This window comes from Anabrus simplex, chromosome 7 (genome assembly GCF_040414725.1).
Source record: "Anabrus simplex isolate iqAnaSimp1 chromosome 7, ASM4041472v1, whole genome shotgun sequence".
NCBI classification, from domain to species: Eukaryota; Metazoa; Arthropoda; class Insecta; order Orthoptera; family Tettigoniidae; genus Anabrus; species Anabrus simplex.
Genome location: NC_090271.1, coordinates 116,650,332 through 116,674,973, shown reverse-complemented (window position 1 = coordinate 116,674,973; position 24,642 = coordinate 116,650,332). Strand labels below are relative to the sequence as shown.

The 24,642-nt window shown below is 40.1% G+C and overlaps 1 protein-coding gene across 1 annotated transcript in view; it reads left to right on the top strand.

Annotated features, from left to right (window-relative positions):
- Positions 1 to 13,408: 13,408 nt before the first annotated feature.
- Positions 13,409 to 24,642, top strand: part of LOC136877328 (juvenile hormone esterase) — a 52,423-nt gene continuing 41,189 nt past the window's right edge. The window contains exon 1 of the mRNA XM_067151272.2: positions 13,409 to 13,617. Coding sequence (XP_067007373.2) covers positions 13,450 to 13,617 — 168 coding nt within the window. The 5' untranslated portion in view covers positions 13,409 to 13,449. The remainder of the gene's footprint in view (positions 13,618 to 24,642) is intronic.

Below are 24,642 nucleotides of genomic sequence, written 5' to 3'. Positions count from 1 at the left end.
TCACATTAAAGAGCTTGTAAAGAATGGTTACATAACTCTTCACATGGTTATGAGGGTATTCAGGAGCTGTAGTAAGGATGGAAAGAAGAAGGCATGTAAGTCTCTGGTAAGACCCCTATTAGAGTATGGTTCCAGTGTATGCGACCCACACCAGGACTACTTATACTAGAACTGGAAATGATTCGAAGGAAAGCAGCACGATCTGTTCTGGGTGATTTTCGACAAAGGAGTAAGGCTAATATGGTTTGCGAATATTTGGGAGTAAGGAGACGAGATGTCAGAGGAGAGACGACATGAAGTGACATTAGTAAACTAATAAGGTTGTTTGGAACTTTTAAAGGTAGGAAGATCATTATCAATATACATAAAGTAAGAGTTTTGTCTGCAAATTGCTCAGAATTTAGAAAAGAATGGTATTTTTGTATCGGTCGTGTCCAAAGTACAAGGAAATTCACTTCTTAATTCTCTGTCATGTCTGTCTGTCTGTCTGTCTGTCTGTCTGTCTGTCTGTCTGTCTGTCTGTCTGTCTGTCTGTCTCTCTGTCTGTCTGTATGTACTCAATAACGAGAGAATGGCTGAAGATAATTTAATGAAAATCGGTATGTAAAGTCGGGGAATAAGGTAATACAATCTAGGCTAAAATAATTTTATTCACGTTGAGTGTAATTGTAGTTAAGGGCATGGCCTAAAATGTAATTCTAAAAAATCTATGTTATTAGTGGTCATATCGATAAATACTACATAACTAAGCAAAGCAAGGTCACCTCCATACAGGCCATGGAGGCCCTTGGAGGAGTGGAAGGTAAGGACTTCCACCGTTGTTAACCTCGGCACGTGATGGAGTAGAGAGGTTAGCTCTACGCCCGGCCGCCTTTGCCCCCAGGAATTAACCTGGTACTCATTTTTGGTGTAGGCTGAAGGAACCTCAGGGCCATATGCACCTCCGGAAATCTCGTTTCTTAAATGTCACGACTTCCTGACGGGGATTCGAACCCACGTCCTTCCGGGCAAACCTAGCACGCCTTTACTACCTAGGCCAGGCAGCCCCTACTACATAACTAAAGTTATATGGAATTAAATTTCCGATCATTTATGTCTTTAACGTTTCTACCGTACCGGCAATAACAGAGACATTAATAAACTTCGATTTTTATTGTTTAGTCCATATGAACGCCGAACCACGGGAAAATGCGTGAACAGTATTTAATGGAAATCGTTATGTAAAGTTAGGGAATAAGGTACTATAGTCTAAGCTATAAATAAAATTATTCGCGCTGGATGAGATGGTAGTTTAGGGGAATCTGCCAAATTCTTTTAGCACCTATCGGAAAGTATTATGTAAGAAAAAATACAAAGAACACCTAAGTTCCGATCATTTATGTTTATACCATTTTTCCATACAGACTATGATAATAGAATTCATGAATTTAGATTTTTGCTACCTAGTGCATATTAACGCCGAGTATTGCTCACATGGACATAGTGTTCAATCGTGTTAACTGGCGATGGTTTTTGTCATGATTGTCTTAATGTGTAAAACCACGTGGTCATCGATTCATATCGACAAAGAAACGTAAAGGAAAGATCACTTGAAGAATAAGACAAGGGAGAGTCATGAAGGAAGAAGAAATCTCTTTACATTAGATGCCCTAATATCACAGAGTTGGAAGAAAACTAAGTGTGAAGTCCTACAATATCGAAAGCTCATAAAATTGATCAACAATTACATTACATTGACTATTGCTGTGATGTGTTCCATCTCTTCTGCTTTCACTCATCTCCAATATATGGGACTACTGCTGCGTCCCGAGCCTGCCTGAATAATGACGGAAAGCGGTTGCACAGTTAGATAACTTTGCACATGTTACATGATTGTCCTATCAACGATGTGTGCAACAGCTAGTATGAAAATAAAGTGGGAATTCAAGAGAATAAATTGGGGCGAATATTAATTTATAGGACGACAAGTAAGGGGCTGACATAATTTAACAATGGAAATGTTCGAGAAATTTCCAAGTCCTTTGAAAAGAAAGTAAGGAAACGCCAGGTAAACAATTGATAAGTAAACTGCTACCTGGGCAACAGCTCTAAATGGAGATGATTTATTTTTTTACTAGATGATGTACCCGTGCTTCACTACGGGATTCTCAGAAAGACTGACTTCGTGCTTTTTCTAACTGAAGTCAACATACGTCATTACAAAAACGTCAGTAGCAATGTAGCGATTAAAAGCAATGTTATCACATAAAATACTCAAACAAATGAAAAACTACACATTTTCTCACTTTATACGAACAGTGCTACGGTGCCGATCTAACAGTCCAAAGTTTCAGAGCTGAAATGAACAGGCCGCAGACAGCCATGAACACTTCTCTGCCATTATTCCGTTAAATATGCACACTTCTCATTCCAATCAGTGCCTCAGAGTAGGGATTGAATAGCTCGAATGCTATGATGAACCAGTGTGTTACGTACCAGTAGTATCGGAAAATTTATGAAACAGACGCATGACATGCTAAAGAAGAAAGTTACCTAACTCCCCAGTCACTTCCCACCAATATTTAGGTATACTGTTGCACTTGTACAACTGGGCGAGTTGGCCGTGTGGTTAGGGGCGCGCAGCTGTGAGCTTGCATCCGGGAGATAGTGGATTCGAACCCCACTGTCGGTAGCCCTGAAGATGGTACTTCGTGGTTCCCCACTTTCACACCAAGTAAATGCTGGGGATGTACATTAATCAAGGCCAAGGCCGCTTTCTTCACACTCCTATACCATCGTCGCCATAAGACTTGTCGGTGTCGGTGCGACGTAAATCAAATTTTAAAAAAATACTCGGTACGCAGCAGTAATCCTCTCTATCGGAGATGAGTGGCAACAGAAGACACAAAGCACATCACAACAATAGTCAACGTGATGCCATTGTTGATCCCTTTTATGAGTTTTCTATATTGTAGTCCTTCACATCTAGTTTTCTTTCGACTCTGTGATATTAGGGCATCTTATAACATTATTTATAGCGCAGACTGTAGTTCCTTACTCTCCAACTTTACATACCGATTTTCGTTCAATCCTGTTTACCCATTTTCTTGTGTCTCGGCGCTGATAAGGACTTAGTAACAAAAATTCAAATTCATGAATATCTCTGATCATAGCCGATATAATAACAATGTATAAGACATAAATAGTTGGAAATATACAGTAATACTACATAACCTATGTAGTATTTATCGATACGACCACTAATAACATATTTATTTGAGATTTAAATTTTAGACCTACCCCTAAACTACCATTTCATTCATCGTGAATAAAATTGTTTATGGCCTAGATAATAGTGACTTATTCCCCGACTTTGCATACCGATTTTCATTAAGATAGGACCAATAATAACATAGATATTTGAGAATTTCATTGTAGGGCTTCCCCTAAATTATCATTTTTCTCAGCGTGAATACAATTATTTGTTGCCTAGATTGTAGCGACTTATTCCTCGACTTTGCATACCGATTTTCATTAAGAATTGACCACTAATAACATAAATATTTGAGAAAGAATTTTCAGGCCTTCCCTAAACTACCATTTCAGTCACAGTGAATAAAATTATTTATGGCCTAGATTGTAGCGACTTATTATCTGATTTTGTATATCGATTTAAATTCTCTTCAGCAGTTTTCTCGTGATGCGTGTACAGACAGACAGACATTACGAAAAAATAAAAAGTGCATTTCCTTGTTAATGTGGGCAAGACTGATACAGAAATACCATCTTTTATAAATTCTGAGTAATGTACAGACAAAAATCTTATTTTATATATACTGTATAGATTTATTTATTTAGAGAATATTCCACGTTGATCAAAAATTGGGTTCACATTGAAATGTAACTGTGCGAGGACAGCTACAGTGATTTTCGGAGAGTGATTTGCGCTGCTTTTGGAGGTATGGTAAGCCTTCAAAGGGCTTTTTCTTAAGTTGAAATAGGTATTACAGCCCGATGTGCGATGGAATTGAGGATGAATATTCCTATTTTTTGACCTACACTTACCTTATTAACGAAACAAGAGCTCAAAATGCCCTCACCCTTCGTTAATCCAAATTTGAACAAGTTACCAGAAAGATATTCGTGCACGTTTCAGTGTTTGCCGCACGAGAATGGAACTGTTTACCGGAAGACATCAGAGGAGTACCAACCACAATGCAATTTAAAAGAGCGTTACGAGATACAGGAGGATACGAGTTAACTGTGTGTTTGTGGTCTTTCATTGATCGTAATATTACTATAAGCTGGGTTCACATGGTGCGAGTGGACTCGGAGCGAGTGGACTAGCATGATGCGTGGGCATCTTCTGGCCAGCTGCTCGCATACAATGGGTATTCACACGACGTTGTACTCGCGCCTGAATTAAGATGGCGGACCTCGTAAGGGAAAGGACATCAGCTGTTGCTGATATATTGCCGAGCTAGTAAATAGTGTTGTAATAAAAAATTCAAAGGAAAATGTAATGTGAGCGCGAGAGTGGAAGCATGACGTAGTGCATTCGGTGCGTCGACACATTTTTTACGTGAAGTTCTAAAGGGGAATGAAAACACATTGAAAAATCACACTACGACTCACAGCTATCCAGTTCGATCAACTTCTACGGATGATTAAAGTACAAATACAGAAACGCAACACAAATATGAGAGCGGCTTCAACTGCCCGTCTGAAACTCCAGGTTACACTACGGTACTTGGCGACTTATGACTGTCTCAGATATTTGGAATCTTTATATCGAGTTCCAAAGGCTACAATATCCACGTTTGTGTCGGCTGTGTTGGATGCGATCTATGATGCACTGAAAGAATGCATCATAGTGTGTTCGCATGTATCAATTATTAAGTGTCAAATAATATAATACATTGTTGAACATTCACTCAGCCCGGTAATATTGAATGGATTACAGTGTAGGTATTATATTATTTGACCCTTTAATAAATGATAGACGACAACGGAGTAATAAATAAATACCGGTAAATAAATAAATAAATAAATATCACACTCTTACCAAGTTGGTGAAATTGTTTCTCGTATTCATTACTCCATTGAGGAATTTATCAGCGATGTTAAACCATTACATTGTCGGTGAATAAATTTCTTCGGGTGATGTGCCTGACTTCTTGGATTTCTTAATTTTTAATGGTAGTTCTCTGTACGTGCTACGAATGTTTTTAGTTTTTGTTGATTTCTTCGACGCCTACCCCAGGAATATTCATTTTTTTCAGCAATCCGTAGCAACGCTGAATCCCTGGCATCTTCTATTTTATAACTGGGAAACCTAGCATTCCACAACACTTCTTCAGATTCGTATAATTGTACAAGTATTATTGTCTGCGTATCGCTCCACTTCCTTCCTTGCACCGTCTTCAAGCTTTCCGCCATCTTGAATTTGTTACTCGCTTGTAGAAAGTTGGGCACGGTCCGAGTTGACTCGCTTCTCTCAAACTCAGGCAACTGGACTCGCATGAACTGTTCACATGATGCGAGTGGCGGGCCAAACATGCGCACGCATCATGCGAGTCCACTCGCTCCGAGTCTACTCGCACCGTGTGAACCCAGCTATATTGTGACTAGCTAATATTATTATTGATGTTGTTAGTGCATATGTCTCACTGAGGTGGAATTTTATTTCAGTTATAGTATATTTTGATTGTATTCAATTGTGCTTTATTTAATATTAATTATGGCAGTGTTAATTACGATTCTAATGTATAATAATTGGTTTAGTGTAGAAGAAGGCCTAATGGCCTTAACTACGCCAATGAAGACATTTATATACCTATCTATCTATGTATGCTTGGCGTAACGTGTCTGTAGTTAGGCCTTAGCATTGCATAGCCGTAGATGATTTCCTTCCAACGGACACAATTTCGCGCAGGCATCTTTCAGCCCTTGGGGACGTATTTACAATCGTTAGATTCATCCAGGTCCGCCTCTGTGGTGTAGCGGTTAGTGTGATTAGCTGCCACCCTCGGAGGCCCGGGTTCGATTCCCGGCTCTGCTACGAAATTTGAAAAGTGGTACGAGGGCTGGAAAGGGTTCACTCAGCCTCAGGAGGTCAAATGAGTAGACGTGGGTTCGATTCCCACCTCTGCCACCCTGGAAGTGGTTTCCGTGGTTTCCCACTTCTCCTCCAGGCAAATGCCGTGATGGTACCTAACTTAAGGCCACGGCCGCTTCCTTCCCTCTTCCTTGTCTATCCTTTCCAATCTTCCCATCCCCCGACAAGGCCCCTGTTCAGCATACCAGGTGAGGCCGCCGGCGCGAGGTACTGCTCATACTCCCCAGATGTATTCCACGGCCCCAATGTCTCACGCTCCAGAACACTGCCCTTGAGGCGGTAGAGGTGGGATCCCTCGCTGAGTCCAACGGAAAAACCAACCCTGGAGGGTAAACAGATTAAGAAGACGAAGAAGATTCATCCAGGAAATCGTTCTTTGTATAAGCGTCGCGCTTGCTTATCTGCAGAGATTGTAGGGCACGTCAAATATATTGTCGTTGCGAATGCGAAAATCTCTATGTGAAAATGTTTCTGTTTAGAACTTTGCCTGGTAAGATTCTGTCATGTAAGGTTCAAATATTGCGCGGCGATAATCAAATAATTCTCGATCTTAATGAGATATGCGCTGAGGGTCAGTTTTTCTCCAATACATAGTGGTGTAATGTACTGGCTTCCTGTACGCCATTCTCGTATAGTTCTCACTGTGTTGTTCAAACAAGCATCTTTCTTCGTTATTCTTCATTAAACTTGAAGGGCACACTGATACATAGATAAAGGATGGGATTCAGATGTTATCATATAGGCTGAGGAAAACTCAATAATTTTCCTCCAATATAAGGTTTCCTACTGAAGGAAGTCCTTACCGTATCGCATAAAATTTACTGTCTCAGGCAATTACGTTATTATCAGGTATTACTACATTTTTATTCAGTGAAGAAACCTGTTATTGAGAATAGTTGAGTTATACTTGATTCCACCGTTCTACGGAGACTATTCATAGCGAATAGCTATAATATATTATAGTTACACTAATGAGAAAGAAAATATGCGATGTTCTGTCTGCTGTACACTTATATTCTTTCTCAAGCCCAACAACCCATGACAGAGTTCACAGCGGCATGACGTCAGAAGGTCATCATTTTAAGATGAACCACGCAGTGCTTTGGGGCACAGTTCTATTCCAGGTCTCCGCTGCAGAAGACGCTATCTTCTCTCCATCACTTGGTGAGTGCAATATGATCCTACATTCCTGTAGAGTTCACAGTATTAACTACCTCGGAATATTCAGCATATATGTTTTATTTTTTAAATTTATTCCTTTGGCTACCTCTGCGCGCCAGCGGTAAAGTGTCAATGTCCCGATCGCAATATCGCCAGTTCTAATCCGGCAGAGGCATTTGGATTTTTGAAATTACGGACAAAGTACAATCGGTACTCCATGTTGGACGATGCAGGCGTGAAGAATACATGTAGTGACACATTTGGTGTTCTCCAGACATAATTAGTCAAAACTCAGTCACAGATCACACAAGAGAGATCTCGTATTTGTCACCTGATAGAATAAACCAGAACGTCGAAAGAGACGCTGAGGTGGCCCATATAGTGCCACATGAGAAGTTTTACAGTAGGTAAGGCCATGCGATCATTTATTTATTATTTATTTATCTACTTCTTTACTTTATCCATGATATTGTGCATGCCAAGTGACATAGGAAGCACACATAAAATTTAAAATGAAATATAGAAAGACAGGTAAATCACGTGAAATTGGGTTTAAAAAGTCAACAAACGTAGACAAAGTTGAGGATCAAATACAATTAAACCCGCGGCACATACAACACTGTGGCTAGCCAAAGCATCTACTTCCCAGTCAAGTGGCTACAATAAGGATGTAGCGAGAGGGCGTGTAAGATGATTGGGTGGTTATTGTTTTAAGAGGAATTACAACTAGGCAACCATCCTCTATATAACACTAATCAGAGAGAAAAAAATGGAAGGGGTCCGACACTTCGAAAATGAAGGTATCGGCCAAAGGAAGACATGGGCCGCGAAGGGCGTGAAAATGAAAACTCCCTAGGCCTCCATACGTAATACCGTCGGGGTCGGAAAAGAACAAGAGTTGACCAAGAGAGGTCGGATAGGATAAATGAAATTGAGCAGCCTGGCACAAGTAAGTGGAAATAATGCCAGGACTCAGCTAAGGGTCCCGTGGTCGCCAACTCATGCTCCAAAGTTCAGAGCTCCTGGGGCCCCTTGTAGTCGCCTCTTACGTCAGGCAGGGGATACCGTGGGTGTTATTCTACCGCCCCCACCCACACGGGAGGGCGTGTAACTCACTGGTATGACCCTAATTAGAGTATGATTCTAGTGTATATGACCCACACCAAGATTATTTGATACGAGAACTCGAAAAGATGGATGATTTCGAACAAAGGATTAGTGTTGTGAACTTTGGGCCGGTAAGATTTGGGCGTAACGACACGAGATGTTCGTATATTTGGTATGTTTCGAGTCATGACGTGGATTGGCATTAGTAGAATAATAAACTTGTGTGGAGCTTTTGAAAGCGGGAAAGAACATAATATGAAAATGAAGTAATTCAAGAGGACAAATTCAAGCAAATATTCACTTATAGAACGAGGAGTAATGGATTTCCAATAAACTGTCAAGGGAAATGTTCGATAAATTTTCAAGTTCTTTAACCCTGGATAGGGAGCGTAAAACTAATCCCGTGAGGAGGCGCGCACGGTGTTTTAGACCGGGCGTTGAAAAAAAATAGCACGAATTAAGCAAAACCTTTTTTTATGTTACAGAACTAGTAAATAATTTTGCACTAACTTGTAAATAATGTTCAAAGTTATTTTGACAATACGAAACTTTGATGTTAAACAATTGACATTCATTCGGCATCATCACTCGATTCTTGACTATCCGTACTGCACCCAACACATGTCACTGGCATGTAGTCTTGGTTTTCCTGTTGGTTTCCTTATTTCTGCTGCAGTAGACGCATCTTCCGGTCCCCCCTAGTTCTTGTGGAGATACACAGGGCTGATCTTGAGACAATCCTGACATTTAGCGAATGCTCCTTTCTTTTAGCCCTGTTGGGAGAGTTTGAATATCGGTTTTGCAAATAATTACATCTTTGAATGTTACAGTTACCTTTCACATGCTTGTAAATAATATACGAATTGATTCGAGTAATGTTCAAGATAGTAAAAAAACAATGTTATTCGCCAACGGTTGGTTGTGCGTGAAACTGAGTAACGCCCTTTATAAGTCCTTCGTTTTCTCTTTCCCTGTTTCTATCCATGATGGTTTATACTCCGCACGGCCTTACTTCTAAATTGAAGTTTCGCAAAACAAATGAGCATCGCCTTTCCTCCGTTGCCAGCGCGCTACACCCGCGAGAAGAGCTGATGCAATACGACCGCGGTAAACAGCCCTTGTCAAATGTAATATCGTACTCAGAAAAACTAATGAATATGGACTGAACACAATTTCACAAAAACTACACTTACTAACATCTGACACTAAAAGAGAATATTTTATTAAGAATAAAAGAGAATGATGAGGAAATAACACATCACTCACCGCTAATGACTGGCACAGAAAGAGGTTATGGCCTACAAAGGGAATATTCTATTGATCTCAGAGTCACCGGAACCCTCCAACTATATGAAAAACACGCTAATTACTGAAGGAGAATGCAAAAGATCGCGAACCGTACCGAATACCATACACGCTGAGCGAGATAGGTTAACCACGTGGTGAATGTAAATATTAGAGTTGGCAACTAGGTTTCGAGATCGTGCTCTGCCGATATAAATCGATATGAATGGCAGATTAGGATTGGTTGGATGTCTATATGCTTCGGCACATAACCACCAGACAGAGACGAAATCTACCAAAACGTCAATTTAGAAGTAGAGCCGTTCGGAGTATAGACTTCGCTATATATGAAATCACTAATTTACACGAAAATAAAACAAAACTGATATATTCTTGGCATATTAACTGAAACAATGAAGTAAAACTTAACTCATAAACACGCATACGTCATGGGGCGCGCCAGTAGTTTGAGACCGGGTCCGTCAAGCAATGCACTTAGGCTGAAAGTGAGGAGCATGAGGGGTGAATTGTTTACGGACACTAACAGTGGAATGTAAGGTACTGAGGGGATGGAAGCTAGTGGCCACTATGTTAAGAATACAAACATTTATCTCTTATCCCGGTCGAAAAGACCGTGACGCGCCCTCTCCAGGATTCATAACGTTTATGAAAAACAACTGATAGGGAATTTGCCATCTCGGCGACAACTCTAAGTGCAGATCATTGACGATTTACTGATTTCCGTGACTACGTTTCCAGCCTCTCGTATCGTGTAGCTCTTCGGTTGGTCTCATAAAGCTGATCAAACCCCTTGACAGCCCTTAGTTCAGAACTGAATTATCTGAACCGATCACGTATTGAACTCTGGTTGGACGCAAACACACTACCCCTACACCACGGAGATTGCAGTAATAACCGTAAATTACGTTCTGCATAATCATGATAACAATTTTGGTGTAAAATCTATGGTACTGTAGAATGTTCTACTTTAAATTTATTTAAAATATTTTCTACCACAAATAGATTTTGACATAAAATAGAATTTCACGCTCTAAAATATATTATACTAACACGCAGTGTATGTGAATATAGAATTTTAAAATTTTAACACTGCTGTATCGTTCGAAAACAGCAAGGAGCTAGACCTCACTTTAGGCATGAGATTTCTAAACTAAAACTAGGTTAATTAAAAACTAACATGGAAGATTTCGAATTCGAAAGTTTGTATTCTCTCCAGTGCAGATAGAATTTTACTTAGTATATCTCTCTAACCATTAATGATAGACAAATAAAATTTGACACACTGATATAGTGTGCCAGCCGCGTGGTGTAGGGGTAGTGTGCCTGATTCTTACCCAGAGGCCCCGGGTTCGATTCTCGGCCAGGCCAGGGATTCTTACCTAGAAGTGAGGGCTGGCTCGAGGTCCACTCAGCCTACGTGATTCCAACTGAGTAGCTATCTGACGGTGGGATACCAGCCCCGTTCTCGAGAGCCAAGAATAACGGCGGAGAGGATTCGTCGTGCTCACCACATGACATCTCGTAATCTGCAGGCTTTCGCGATTAGCAGCGGTCGCTTGGTAGGCCAAGGCCCTTGCAGGGCTGTTGTTCCATGGGGTTTGTTTTGATATGGTGCGCTTTAAGAAGGACTACACTGATGAATGCAGTTCTTTATTTATGAAAATAAGACCAATGAAATGTCCGATAATATTTATGAATATTTGAAGTTTTCTTACAGAAAACCTATTTTAACAAATATGATTGTAGTCTACTTTGTAGCTACATGATGTGGGTAGTACGGTGGCTGTAGAAATATAATTTATGTCGCATGAATAGTTTCACATTACCCTTCCAACAACTTGAAGTGAATGTTCAGCTCTAAAAAACATCCCAACAATAAACTATCATAAAAGTTAACCATGAAGTATAACCGGTAACTAAAATACCTAATAACAGTCTAAAATGTTCATTCATTGCACATGATAATTTTTATCCACCTAGAATAAGTGTCAAAATTATGATTGAAAATATGGTTTTTTCCACTACTGTACTATGGTCTTTACATACATGTGCCCTTCAGTAAGCAAAGATTGTTTTACGACAGAGTGACTCTGGTCCTTAAATTTCTGACGTACGAATTCCTCATCTTACCATTTTATTGCAATTGATATGATTAATCCCAAAAGCTCCTTTGTCATTGCCGATGTTACTAGGATAATTGGGGAAACCTTTGCCTTCCATTTCTCTGCAACGTCCCGTTGAAACATTCTCGAGGAGCGCATATGTATCTGATCCAATCGGGATGATTGCGGTCTCTGCTTTGGAGGATAAGTAGAGATGTCTTCTGAGGGGATCCTTGAGTTCTTATAACGCATCGTTCTCCAAACCTCAGTTGGCATGTAAGTAGGGTATTAATTATGAGTATTGAGCTTTACTTCTTCAGTTCTCATATATACAGTGTTATTCACCTCAGTTGACCACCTCAAAAACTCGTGAACCGTTAATGGTAAAAGAATAACAGATATGCTTGGTCTTTTCTGATTACGACGGTATTATGTTTCTGAAGACGCCATAACACATGTTAACAATGGTAGAAAAGCGACCAGGATCAAAATACAGGTTTACCGTAGCAAAAAATAAACAGGAATATCATCAAGACTTACATGAAGCCTATGGCAACGATGCATTATTACATCCGTGGGAGTCGGACTCGTTCGTGGATTTATCGCACTCAGGTCAGTCGTCCATTTCTGATAACAAGATAGAGTCAATTTGAAGTTACATTTCAGTAGACCACCGATGGACTGTACGAGATTATCCTCAAAGTTAGGTTTAGTCATCAATCGCTTTGGCTCGTGCTGAATAACATTCTCAGGCTGAGGAAAACTGCATCCCGTGGGTTTCCCCACCAATTCACAGACCTGCAGGAATGGGACCGTATGATATAACTGGTGCCTACTTCGAGAGATACCACAATGAATTCTACGGTGTATTGTGGACATTGTCGAAGCATTGGCTTGGTGAAACGCGGCAATCGAATGAATGGCGCCACCCAGGATCGCCGCGTCCAAGTACAACTTGATGGGAACCAGACAGGAAGTGTAATGTTGATGGCGGCATTGGACGCTGAAGGTATCTTGATTATCTCACAGTGAAACTTTCTGTTGGTATTTCCTTGATCACTACATGCGCCTGACTATGCGGTGGAAACGTCTATATTTGCTGCGAGATAATCCACCTTGCATATTGCCTGGCAACGCACGTTGCCGTGTGGAGGACGCATTAACTATCGTGTTGTGCAAGTGGCGTTGGTAAGTCTCCGACCATCCTCCATTTTACCATAATATGAGTTCTTGTGTCTTTGAGTTGTACCCTGGTTGAAATTACGTCTCCGAGACATCAGATTTTCCGATATTCCCTCATTGTTCCGAGCAGTAGGGCGCTCCATCTACGTGATCAACCGAAACCATCTGGCTGATGGCATGTGCGAATGCCACTCATTTCGCGGGAAGATCAGAGCTTGTTCATTGTAAACGAATGGAATGAAAATTTTGAGAATCACAGGGAACTGTTGTAATTATCTGTGTTGTTATTATTCTTGTTTTACAACCCATTACACCCATTCGCTAGTAAATAAACCCTTCTTTTAGCCTTAAAGGAAATGGTAGTGTATATACTATGTATTTACGTTGATTTATTGATATTACTGATAGCTTACTAAAGAACTCATAGCTAATGCCTCAATGTTTGACAGAATAATGGACGCCACTTCACCTATTCCGTTGCATCTATTGATATTAATGACAATGTTCCTGATGGAAGTTCATTCTCAAGAAAACTTCCCCCTTGTAAATCTGGCACAAGGCACTGTGAAGGGGAAGATGGTCAATTCTACCGTCACAGCTCCATTCTACAGTTTCCAGGGTATCCCGTACGCCAAGCCGCCTGTAGAACAGCTCCGTTTTAAGGTAAGGTAATACGATCTACATGTTGAATTTTAATTCTTCACGCATTTCCATTGATTGGGGAAACTCAGATCCTTTCGTTAGTGACATTCCTGCCAGACGAGAGTGCTCGTGGAATTTCTCTGAGGTACATGTTTCAATACAAGTAGATTTCAGCTAAAGTGAAATAAATAATTCCAAAGGTACTTAAAAGTATCTAGTCCGTAATAATCCATCTCTTTGGCATTACCAGTGGTACAAAGCACTGTGAACTGAAATATAGTCAATTCTCCCATCCCAGCTCTATTCTACTGTACAGCTTCCAGGGTATCCCATACGCCAAGCTACCTGTAGAATGAGAAAGTACTTTCATATTTCTGCCGATTTTCACCCTACAGAGTAATTTTCCAAACTACTTCTGATACCATGTCATTGTCACCAGGTAGGTCGAAGGTCACGCGTCAATCATCCTGAACCAGAGTTAACATAATACGGTAGAGTACACAAGGGCTATGAAGTACGGTAGGGTAGACAAGTGCATTGAAGTGCGTGAAAATGAAAGACTCGCTAGGCCTCGATTGCTCTAATACCATCGGGGTCTGAAAAGAACAAGAGTTGTCCAAGGGAGATCGGAAAGGATAGATGAAAGTGAGGAGCCTGACATAAGTCAGTGGAAGCAATGCCGGGTTTCTTCTAAGAGCCCCGTGTTCGACAAACCACGCTTCTCAAGTTAAGAACCCATGGCGCTAATTCCAGATAGACACCCAGCCCGGAAACACATCCATGATTTTAATTCTATTCCCCAGCAAAATAGAATGCTATTTAATCCCTTATTCAGCATGATTGATGATCTTTCATTGATAAGTTGCGTAACGGAAAGGCGTGTCAATTCAACTGATGAGCGATATATTCAGACGGCCTAACAACACACTGCTTTGCTGTTTATCTCCTTTATCAGCGGCCGCGAACGCCTCAATTGGCATTCTAATAACAACTTGCATGTTATCAGCCTCTCTGTCGTCGTCTCTCCAGAAAAAGAAATCGTTCCATCTGTAAGTCTCCGATCTCATTGACATTTGGTACAAAGACTTCAGTAGGAATGCTTTATTCAGCAGTATAAAAATTAGATGCCCAGTCGTACATTTAGCACCTGCTTCGGGGTGTCGACGTTTGGTCATTTAAGCACCGCGTAGATAGGAGAGAGCGGCGGGAAGCAGGTAGAGGCGGGGCAGCCGACCAGTTCATGTGTCACACTCTTACTCTTTCTCTCTCGCACACATATTACTTCCCTACGTATACTTTCTTCCCGCCGCTCACTCTGTCTGCGGTGCTAAAATGAACAAACTTAGACATCCCGAAATAGGTGCTAAATATACGACTGGACATCTAATTTTGACATGGCTGAAAAAAAATTCCTAGTAGTCGTTGTGCCAAACCTCAATCAGATCGGAGACTTACAGTTACATTCATAAAATTATCTGGTCGTGTGCTGGGATTCTGCCAGCGCTACTGATCAACGTTCGCATCCACTAAGTAAGAACGTCGATTGAACAAACCTTGAGACAGTGTACAAGAGAGGGGTTTCCAAGAGAAAGTTAACTGTATCTCTAGTGTTAGCTCTGACCGAAGTGCTGACATCATAGCCGTCAGCCAAAAGGGCAGTAAATCAATGCTTTTAGATCCCACCATTCGCTTTGAAAGAGACTCCAATCAGGTTCGGGATGCTGACCATGAAACTCAAGCTATTTATGTATGTATCACGCTGGACTCATCGACCAGAAAATGCAAAATACCCATCGACCGGTGGATTGCCATAGGCCCATGTACCCTCCATAGTCAGACATCAAATTTAACTACAAAATTTCAAAGCTTCATTCTACGAAATAGAAAAGTAATACAAATTCTGAGGGACTGTATCCAGATCATTCATTTCCATACATACTTGGAAACATAATGAACTCTCTTCCTTAAAAGTAGAAGACAATAACAGCATTAACAATTATACTTTTCTACGTTTTGTCTTTTTGTAAATTCTATTGAAATTGTAAGCTGATTGTATTCCGGATCTGAATGGTTATCTTCATTGGAGGAAGGGTGATATATTTATCTCTTTAATAAATCTCTCTCTGGATATGCTTCGTAGATCTAGAGAAAGCATATGACAGAGTGCCGAGGGAAAAGATGTTCGCTGTACTTGGGGTGGGGGTCTATGGGATTAATGATATATTATTAAAATCCACCAAAGACATTTATGTTGACAATTGGGCTGCAGTGAGAATTGACAGTAGAATGAATTCTTGTTTCAAGGTACTTGCAGGGCTTAGACAAGGCTGTAGTATTTCTCCTTTATTGTTCATAGGTTAGTTTAATCATCTGCTGACAGGTATTCAAGTTTCAGAGAGAGATTAGATTATTTAAAAATGTAGTAAGTAGTCTGGCCTAGGTTGACGACCTGGTCTTAATGGCAGAGTGTGCCGAAATCCTGCAGTCTAATATCTTGGAATTTGAAAATAGATGCAATGAGTATGGTATGAAAATTACCCTTTCTAAGACTAAATTGATGCCAGTACGAAATAAATCCAAGAGAATTGATTGACAGATTAGGAATACAAAGCTGGAAAATGTAGATAATTAAAAGTATTTAGGATATGTTTTCTCTCAGGATGATAGTATAGAAAGCACGATTGAATCAAGGTGCAGTAAAACTAATGCAGTGAGCTCGCAATTGCGATCAACAGTATTCTGTATGAAGGAAGTCAGCTCCCGGACGAAACTATCTTTACATCGGTCTGCTTACAGGCCAACTTTGCTTTATGGGAATGAACTCTGGGTGGACTCAGGATATCTTATTCGTAAGTTAGAAGTAACAAACATGTAAGTAGCGAGAATAATTGCTGGTACAAACAGGTGGAAACAATGATAGAAGGGTACTCGGAATCAGGAAATAAAGTCTAAGTTAGGAATGAACTCGATGAATGAAGCTATTCGCATAAACCTTCTTCGGTGTTGGGATCGTGTGGTGCGAATGGAGGAAAATAGGTTACCTAGGAATGTAATGGACCTGTTTTGGAGGATAAGAAGGGTAGAGAGAGACCAAGACGACGATGGTTAGACTCATTTTTAAACGATTTGAAGATAAGTGTTATGGAACTAAACGAAGCTACAGCACTATTTGCAAGTAGAGAATTGTGGCGAAGTTTAGTAAATTCACTGAGGCTTGCAGACTGAAGGACGAAAGGCATAACAGTCTAAAATGAAGATGTATGTATGTACGTATGTATGTATGTATGTATGTATGTATGTATGTATGTATGTATGTATGTATGTATGTATGTATGCATGCATGTATGTATGTATGTATGTATGTATGTATGTATGTATGTATGTATGTATGTATGTATTGTACCAGGAAGGCATAAGCCCTGGCACATACGAGTTATAAATGTTTATTCATGAGCGAACGGCTAAGTTCCGATGCACAAGCAGCTGTGTGAGAGAAGGTGCTCGTTCTCACTGCACTGCGTAGGGAGACTGCATGAGTGAAGCAAGGTCAAGTGACGTCAACACTGCCTGTAGCTTCCCTCCCCTCAGAATTCTCTCGAAACCATTTTTTGAACTTTTTAACGCCTAGATAAATTAACATGAGACCAACACTGAATTGTAGCCCATATTCTGAAAATACATCCCTGGAAATTTGAGATCAATCCTTCCAGTGGTTTGCATGATATAACAAGTTAAATTTTGGGAAGTATTATCACCCCTTCATCACCTGATTCCGAGCGCTGCTCGCAGCCAGGTATAAACAGGTCAACGAACCGAGGTTATGGCCAGTGTGTTCTGCGATTAGGACAGAAGGGCAGTATGCTCCGTCGCGATCCGCGAGGACATAGAAGTCACACTCGAACACTTTGAAGTTGTGCGAAGACGTCGCAAGTAATGTTTCGGCCGCGTCGCGACGAAGGAAATGTTCTAAAAATTTTCTCCGACTAAATCGTCGTTATATAATATTTAGGAGTGTGTTAACCGAGTGAAGTTATAATAGAAATTATTAATTGAAATGTCAAGTATTTCATTTATCAGTAAACGATATTGTGGACTTTGTCATTTTCACGTAACTCTGAACTTTATCATTGACTCTGACAGTATTCTAAGACATTGCGTGTGATGAACTAAACTTCTAATTAGTGACGATTTTAATGATTCTGAAACGCACTTCTCCTATACCAGTACAATTTTGAACTATGTGAAACATTATTCCATTAGACATTCAACCAATAACAAGGCTAGAAGGGACTATTTTTTCGTGCATTTTCTCGATCTTTCGATCACTACGAGAAACCAACTGAACGTTAAGAACTTTTTATGACAATATTTACCACTATATTTAATGTGTACGTTAATTGTATATTTTTACAGATTATGCTTGTAAATGCCATACGATAATAATAATAATAATAATAATAATAATAATAATAATAATAATAATAATAATAATAATAATAATAATGACAATATTAAGTCGTACGGACTCGTGTTATGCAAATTCAGTCATAAAATCTTCTTAATCTATGAACAGTATTATTCCAGAGACTGCTGAAGGGACTGTTGTTAAAGACATTTTTTCCAGTGTTTTATGGAATGTGATAATTATTCTACGGTCGAACCTCAGAAATAATCAGTGACTATTATGAACTGTGACAGTGTTAAATCCTAATTCCATGAACTGTGTGTGTGTGTAAAAACTGTGTTTTCCGTGTTGAAAACAATTGTAAGTCCTTACTTCATTAACCTGACTTACAAACCATACTGCAGCATAGACTGTGATATTCTAAGTCACATATTCAAGACCGTAAAACTAACGTGAGAATACGAACTGTGCATTGAGACTTGTGTCGGTGTATAATATCAATCTCAGTGATAATTGAAAGCTCTATGAAAATGAAATGTCGTATGGCTATTAGTGCCGGGATATCCCAGGATGGGTTCGGCTCGCCAAGTGCAGGTATTTCTATATGACTCCCGTAGGCGACCTGCGCGTCGTGATGAGGATGAAATGATGATGAAGACAACACATACACCCAGACCCCGTGCCATTGGAATTAACCAATTAAGGTTAAAATCCCCGACTCGGACGGGAATCGAACCCGGGGCCCTCTGAACCGAAGGCCAATACGCTGACCGATTGAAAGCTCTATAATGCCAATTGAACTTTCCGTGTTCCGACATTATCTCTAAAAGAACATCGGAAATCTTGGCAAAGTGTTGTGAGATTCTGCTGCATCGAACGTCACTTCCAACGTGGGATTAACGTGGTTTCTTCGATCATGGTACCCATCGAGGGACGTCGACGAGGGATATTAACGTGGTATCTTCACTGAAAGGACTTGTCACGCTGCTGGTGCTGAGTTCGAGCCTTGGCTGCACGCTGCAGAATGTTTCAGGCACCAAGCCGCAGGACAGCACAACACCAACACTTATAAGCAGATTCCAGGTGATCTTCTCACATTTTGAGTGAATTTACTAACCGATCTTAAGGAGATTTAGCAACAACGTCTCGTAAAATGCACTTAAATTCGCCAACGATGCGATCTTATTGGCTAACTTCAGGAGCTGTTAAAAAACAACGGCGCGATAATTCGACATTTTTCAAATTTTTTATCAGTGTGTCCAGTCCTCTAATGCTTATATACCCGAATTAAGTTGTTTCGGACCGCCGTGTATAATGTTATATAAAGAGAGATTACCTTAATACCTACATACTCTACCCGGAAATGATTATGGTGCCAGAGCATGGGAAGGATCCCAGGTAGTGTTCGGTTCCTTATTGGAGCAGGTACAGAGATGGATAGTGTCGCAGGGCGAATAATAGATGGTAAAATCTTTTTGACAATATTTATTAAAAATATTCATGAAAATCCCCCTGCAATTGAAACTTCAAAAACAAATTTCCAGCCAATAATTTCAAAAATGCAGAAATAAAATATCGATGCTGTTGTATTCTGAGACATCTAATTGTTTAAAAATTTCCAAAATAAATATCACCTCAGGATGAGGACACGAGTTTACATTTACTCTTTTAGAGATCGTAAGCACCCTACAGTTCATCTAATATGGATTTTAATACCAAAATAACACTTTGCACCTTGAATTTCGTTAAGTCCATCACTTATGATGCAGACCCACAGTTTTTCTAATATTTTTGAACATTATATTAACGCACACTTTCATGAATAAGTTGATAGTTCAAATAAAAATATTTGTTCACTTGCTGTATACTTCTACAGTTCATCTAAGTTGAAAAATAAAATAGTGCACTTGCAAACCCTAGAGTTCATCTACAGTGACTCGCATAATTATTCGGAGAGACATGATCTATTATATTAGTCATTTCAGTAATAATAAATCACTGATATAAATTAAATACAAGTTTCTGTTATGAATATAAAATCTAAACGTCCATCATTCTTCTAACGAACACTGTCAATGAAAATGTAATAATTAAAAAACAAAATAAGACCAAAACCAATATTGCACAAAATTATTCGGACACTTTCCTTTTTACTTATGATCCTAAAGGTTCAGCGTCTGGTTGTCTTTCCTTTCATTTTAACTACTTCGCTGAGTCGACTTGGCATGCTCTCCACTAATTTCCTGATGTAATCGGGAGATATATTCTGCCACTCTTCTTGAAGTGGGTTTTTCAGCTGTTCTCTAGATGTGATTGTTGTTTTTCTTATTTCCTTATCGAGTTTGTCCCAAAGGTTCTCAGTCACATTCAAGTCTGGTGATTAAGGGGGAGGATGAAGCACCATTGGGCAATTAAACAATAACCACATCCTTACATTCCAGGCCATATGCTTTGGGTCGTTATCTTGATAAAATTTAAAATGTTCACCAATCCACATATTTTCGGCACTCTTTTTCATATTGTGCCTCAGTATTCTAAGGTATTTAAAGTGGTCAATTTTACCCTCAATAAAAACCAATTCACCAACTCCGTTCGTCGATATGCACCCCCACACTGTTACATGTCCACCGCCATCCTTCACAGTTGCTTTCAGATTTTTCTCTTGAAGCTCAGTATTAGGACGCCGCCAAACTATTATCCTCTCAGCAGACTGAAATATGTTAAATTTACTCTCGTCAGCAAATATAACGTCATTCCACCACTCATTGTCCTCTCTAACATGCTCTTTAGCAAACAGCATTTTCTTTCTTCGATTTATTTGATTTATGAAGGGCTTCCTTCTTGCAATACGGCCATGAAGGTTACCTCTTCTGAGCACTCTCCGTATCGTTTTGGGATGCACTTTCTTTCCGGTGTCTGCGGCAGTCGCCATAACGAGTTTTGGAGTACTTAAGTTGAGTTATTTTTTTGTCTTTCTGGTGATTTAACTCTCTTCTCTCACAGAATAAGTTCTTGGGCGTCTCGTATTGCCGTAGATGTTCAATCCTATCTTCCTTCCGGAATCTTGTGATAATATCAGAGACTGTATTTTCTTCATTTGTAATATTTCAGCGATTTGACGACAAATTTTACCTTTGGCATGGTGGTAAAATTACTAGCTGCCGCTGTTCGATTGTGCTCTCTCTTCCTCTGTGGGCCATTTTCTCTCAAATTGTGCACAGTACTCTAACTCATTGAATGTTTACGTTCATGGTGTCCATGGCTCTTCTACATACGACCTCTGCATGCCAACAGACTTGTGTCCGAATAATTTTGTTGAAGCACGTTAACTGAGTTCTGAGGTTCCAGGGTCACTGGTTCTCTCCTGTTAACTAAAAGTACACATTTCAACGCCGTGTTGAATCTGTCAAATTGGGTTCTGTCAGAAACTAGTTTGCGTGTATAATATTTTCTCTGAACCATAGGGCCAAAGTGTGTAGCAAAGGCTACAATTAAGGTGTCCGAATAATTATGTGAGTCACTGTACGTGAAATTACTTCAAGTTATAAATGATTTTAAAAAGGAATTTACAGTTCAAAAGCAAGACATGAAGCTTTCCTGAATTATTATAAATAATAAGCTGAAATTCACACGAAGCACTTTACTGTTGTTGGAGCACTATGATTAACTGAGTGCTTTGTCAAAAGTCAGTCAGTGGAATTACTCACTCAAAATACTCCCTTGGAGAAGCTTATTTCTTCAACTGGCGCTCTTAAGGCGAAGACTTAGCAACCACCTCGCAGAAGCCCTTTTGAATTCGCCTTCAAAGCGATTTGATTGGCTAACTTCAGCAGCTGATAAAAGAGATATCGAATTATTCTTTTCAAATTGTTTATCAATATGACCAACTCTCTAACGTTCATGTACCCCATTCACGTTGTTTCCGACCATCCTATATAGCCTATAATAAAAACTAAATTTTCTAGTGTTGGTGCTTCGTCGGTGGATGCAAAGTGGGTTTCGGTCCACAAGTGAACACGACTGGTCCGTAGTCAGACAGCTCTGCACTCCGACCGGCCAACCGAGCAGAGGAAGGTTGGCCGTGGCTCTATCGTGGCACTACGCTACCGTTGGCTGTCCTGAGAATGGTTTTCCGTGGTTCTCCATTCTCCTGCATTAAGGCGAATGCCGGAACAGTTCCTAGTATAGGCTGAGACAGTATTAAGTAGTTTGTGACCCCCCCCATAACCTTTTCGAACTGGCATGTGTGTTGCCATTTGGAAATTCTATGTCAATCGGCTTTCGCCAATATCTCCTTTGTTATGATATGCCGCGCGCTGTTGAACGGAGTTTTGGTCTGCGCCTACTGCGCGTGAGCGAGTGGTGAGGCGAGTCTAGTGTTGACCCCTAGCAACTACTTCCGAGGGAGTCGGCGTGCTGTAGCCGCCATGGATAGACGTGTATGTGAGTGTTCCGCTATGCGGCGGGTGGTGGTGCTGAAACCCCCATGAAACCAACTTAAGAGGGATTATCCCTTATTCTATTAGTTGCTGGCCTCCTACTGTTTCATTGGATTATGTTTTTGCTACGATAATCCTCCAGGATCCTTAGTGAACAACTTTAGTTCACGGCCTCGTGGTTGCCGGTCTTCAATAACAATGGCCAAGGTTTGAACTTCTCAATTTTTCTGGACTCAAAGGTATGTAACTGTTTTGGATTAAAGTAATTCTGGGGAAGCAAGAAGATTTATGTGTTTCGGCGTACTTCAAGATAACTGTAATGATAATAATAATAATATTTGGATTAAGACTTCCTCTTCGAAAATTGTGCTGGATATCGTGTGCGTCTGTGAACCTTAGGAAACGGTTTCGGCAATTAATCATTTTAGAATGGAGTTCGCACGGTGGAAAAAAAAATTAGTATGTTTATCGTAAAATTCTGTAAAAGTTTTTTTTTGCACTTGATTGTACAATAAGGTGTGAACCAAGGCGCAGTTTCCAAGGTAGCGAGGTTAGCTTTCCTTCGGGTTCCTTGCCTTCTGGGATTTATTTCTCCTTTTTGTTCTTTTTGCATTGTTTATGGGATCTCCGTTTTTTTTGATTTAACACCGTTGGTTTTACTTCTCATTTGTAGACCGTGCTTTGCTTGTCCGTTACTATGGCAACGTGTGTTTGGGTAATTGTTGTGGCTTTTGTTTTACCGCGATTGTTGTTGTTGGTGTGTGCTTCTGGGTTGAATATATTTTTGTTCTCTGGTATCGTTGGCATTTCTTTCATATAAAGTGATTTATTTCGGCCTACCTTTGGTCGTTTCGTCTCGTTCTTTGGCTGGGCGAAATGTGTAACTTCTTCCTTTATTTTCGTGTGCCCTTGGAAATTGCCCTTGGTAGAAATTGGAACGAATTGTGGTAAAGTTAAAAGGCAACCGGCCTAAAGGTCATGGAACTACGGTTTGTTTACTAAACATGGTATTTGTTTTTTTTTTTCTTAAACGCGTGATCGATCACATTTAAATCAATATTTAATTATCTTGTTTGACGGTATGGAGGTCACTGTTGTTTTTTTTCTTGTTGATTTTTACGATTTAGTTCCTTTATTTTGTTAAAAGAAGTCTGCATTTTCTTATTTAAAGCTGCCTCATTGGGTATTTATTTATTAATCATATTAATTTCTTGCAGGTTAATCCAATTATTGTTAATCGAGTATTTACTTTCTTTTAAACAATATGGTTCAAGGTATTATCTGAATTAATAATGAACCTAGGTCCACTCCTGATATTATCTTGAAATGTTACCTCTCATTTAAAAGTCTATTAAAGTTTTCTTTCATATCACTTAAAAGTTGGTTTTCATTTACCACATTTGGTGCAGCGCTGCAACTATTTCTTTGTTTGGTTGTCCACGGACCTTAAGTCGCTTTTCCTCCACGTTTTGGGTAAGTGTCTCTCTTTTCTTCCTTTTGGGTAATTTTAGTATCATGTTGTTGGCTGGTGGCGTTTTTATCCTTGAATTTTTTGATGTACTGTGACTTGTTGCTTCTTTTTCGCCCTTGTTCTCTCTTGTGTTCGCTTAATCTACCCTCTTGGGGCGGACACAATAGCAACCTTCACACCAGTCTCTCTCTCTCTCTCTCTCTTTCTCCCTCTCTCTCTCTCTCTTTTCCTATCTCCTTCTTTTCCCTCAACTGGTGGGTAAGGTTATTAACCTCATCACCGCTAGGATGTTACCGGGGTCCTAGAGGGTGGTGACCGGTTAGAGTGGTAGCAGAGCGGTGGTTGTTTGTTGTTCCACTGTTGTTGCTCTGCTGCCTAATCTCTGTTGTTTCTGCCTTGTGCAGCCTAACTTTCCTCCCCTCCTACCCTTGCGCGGTGCAGTGCTGTGGCGAATGTTGGTGGATGGAAATCAAAAATTAAGAAGCTAAAAGTGTTATTGTCAATAACTATTGTAAAAGGGAGTGCAAGGATCTTGTGTAATTTTTTTTGATTATTTTGTTCCATGTTTGCTACCATGGCGCGTGCCGTTACGAACCCCTCCTTCCTGCGTCGTGCCGAATTGGAGTACGAATTATCAATTCGTGGCCTTGAACCTGCCCGTACTGTCGCTGAGTGTGCTGCCTTGCTATCAGCCAACTCCCAGGTCCCCATTAATGTATTTTCTATTGACA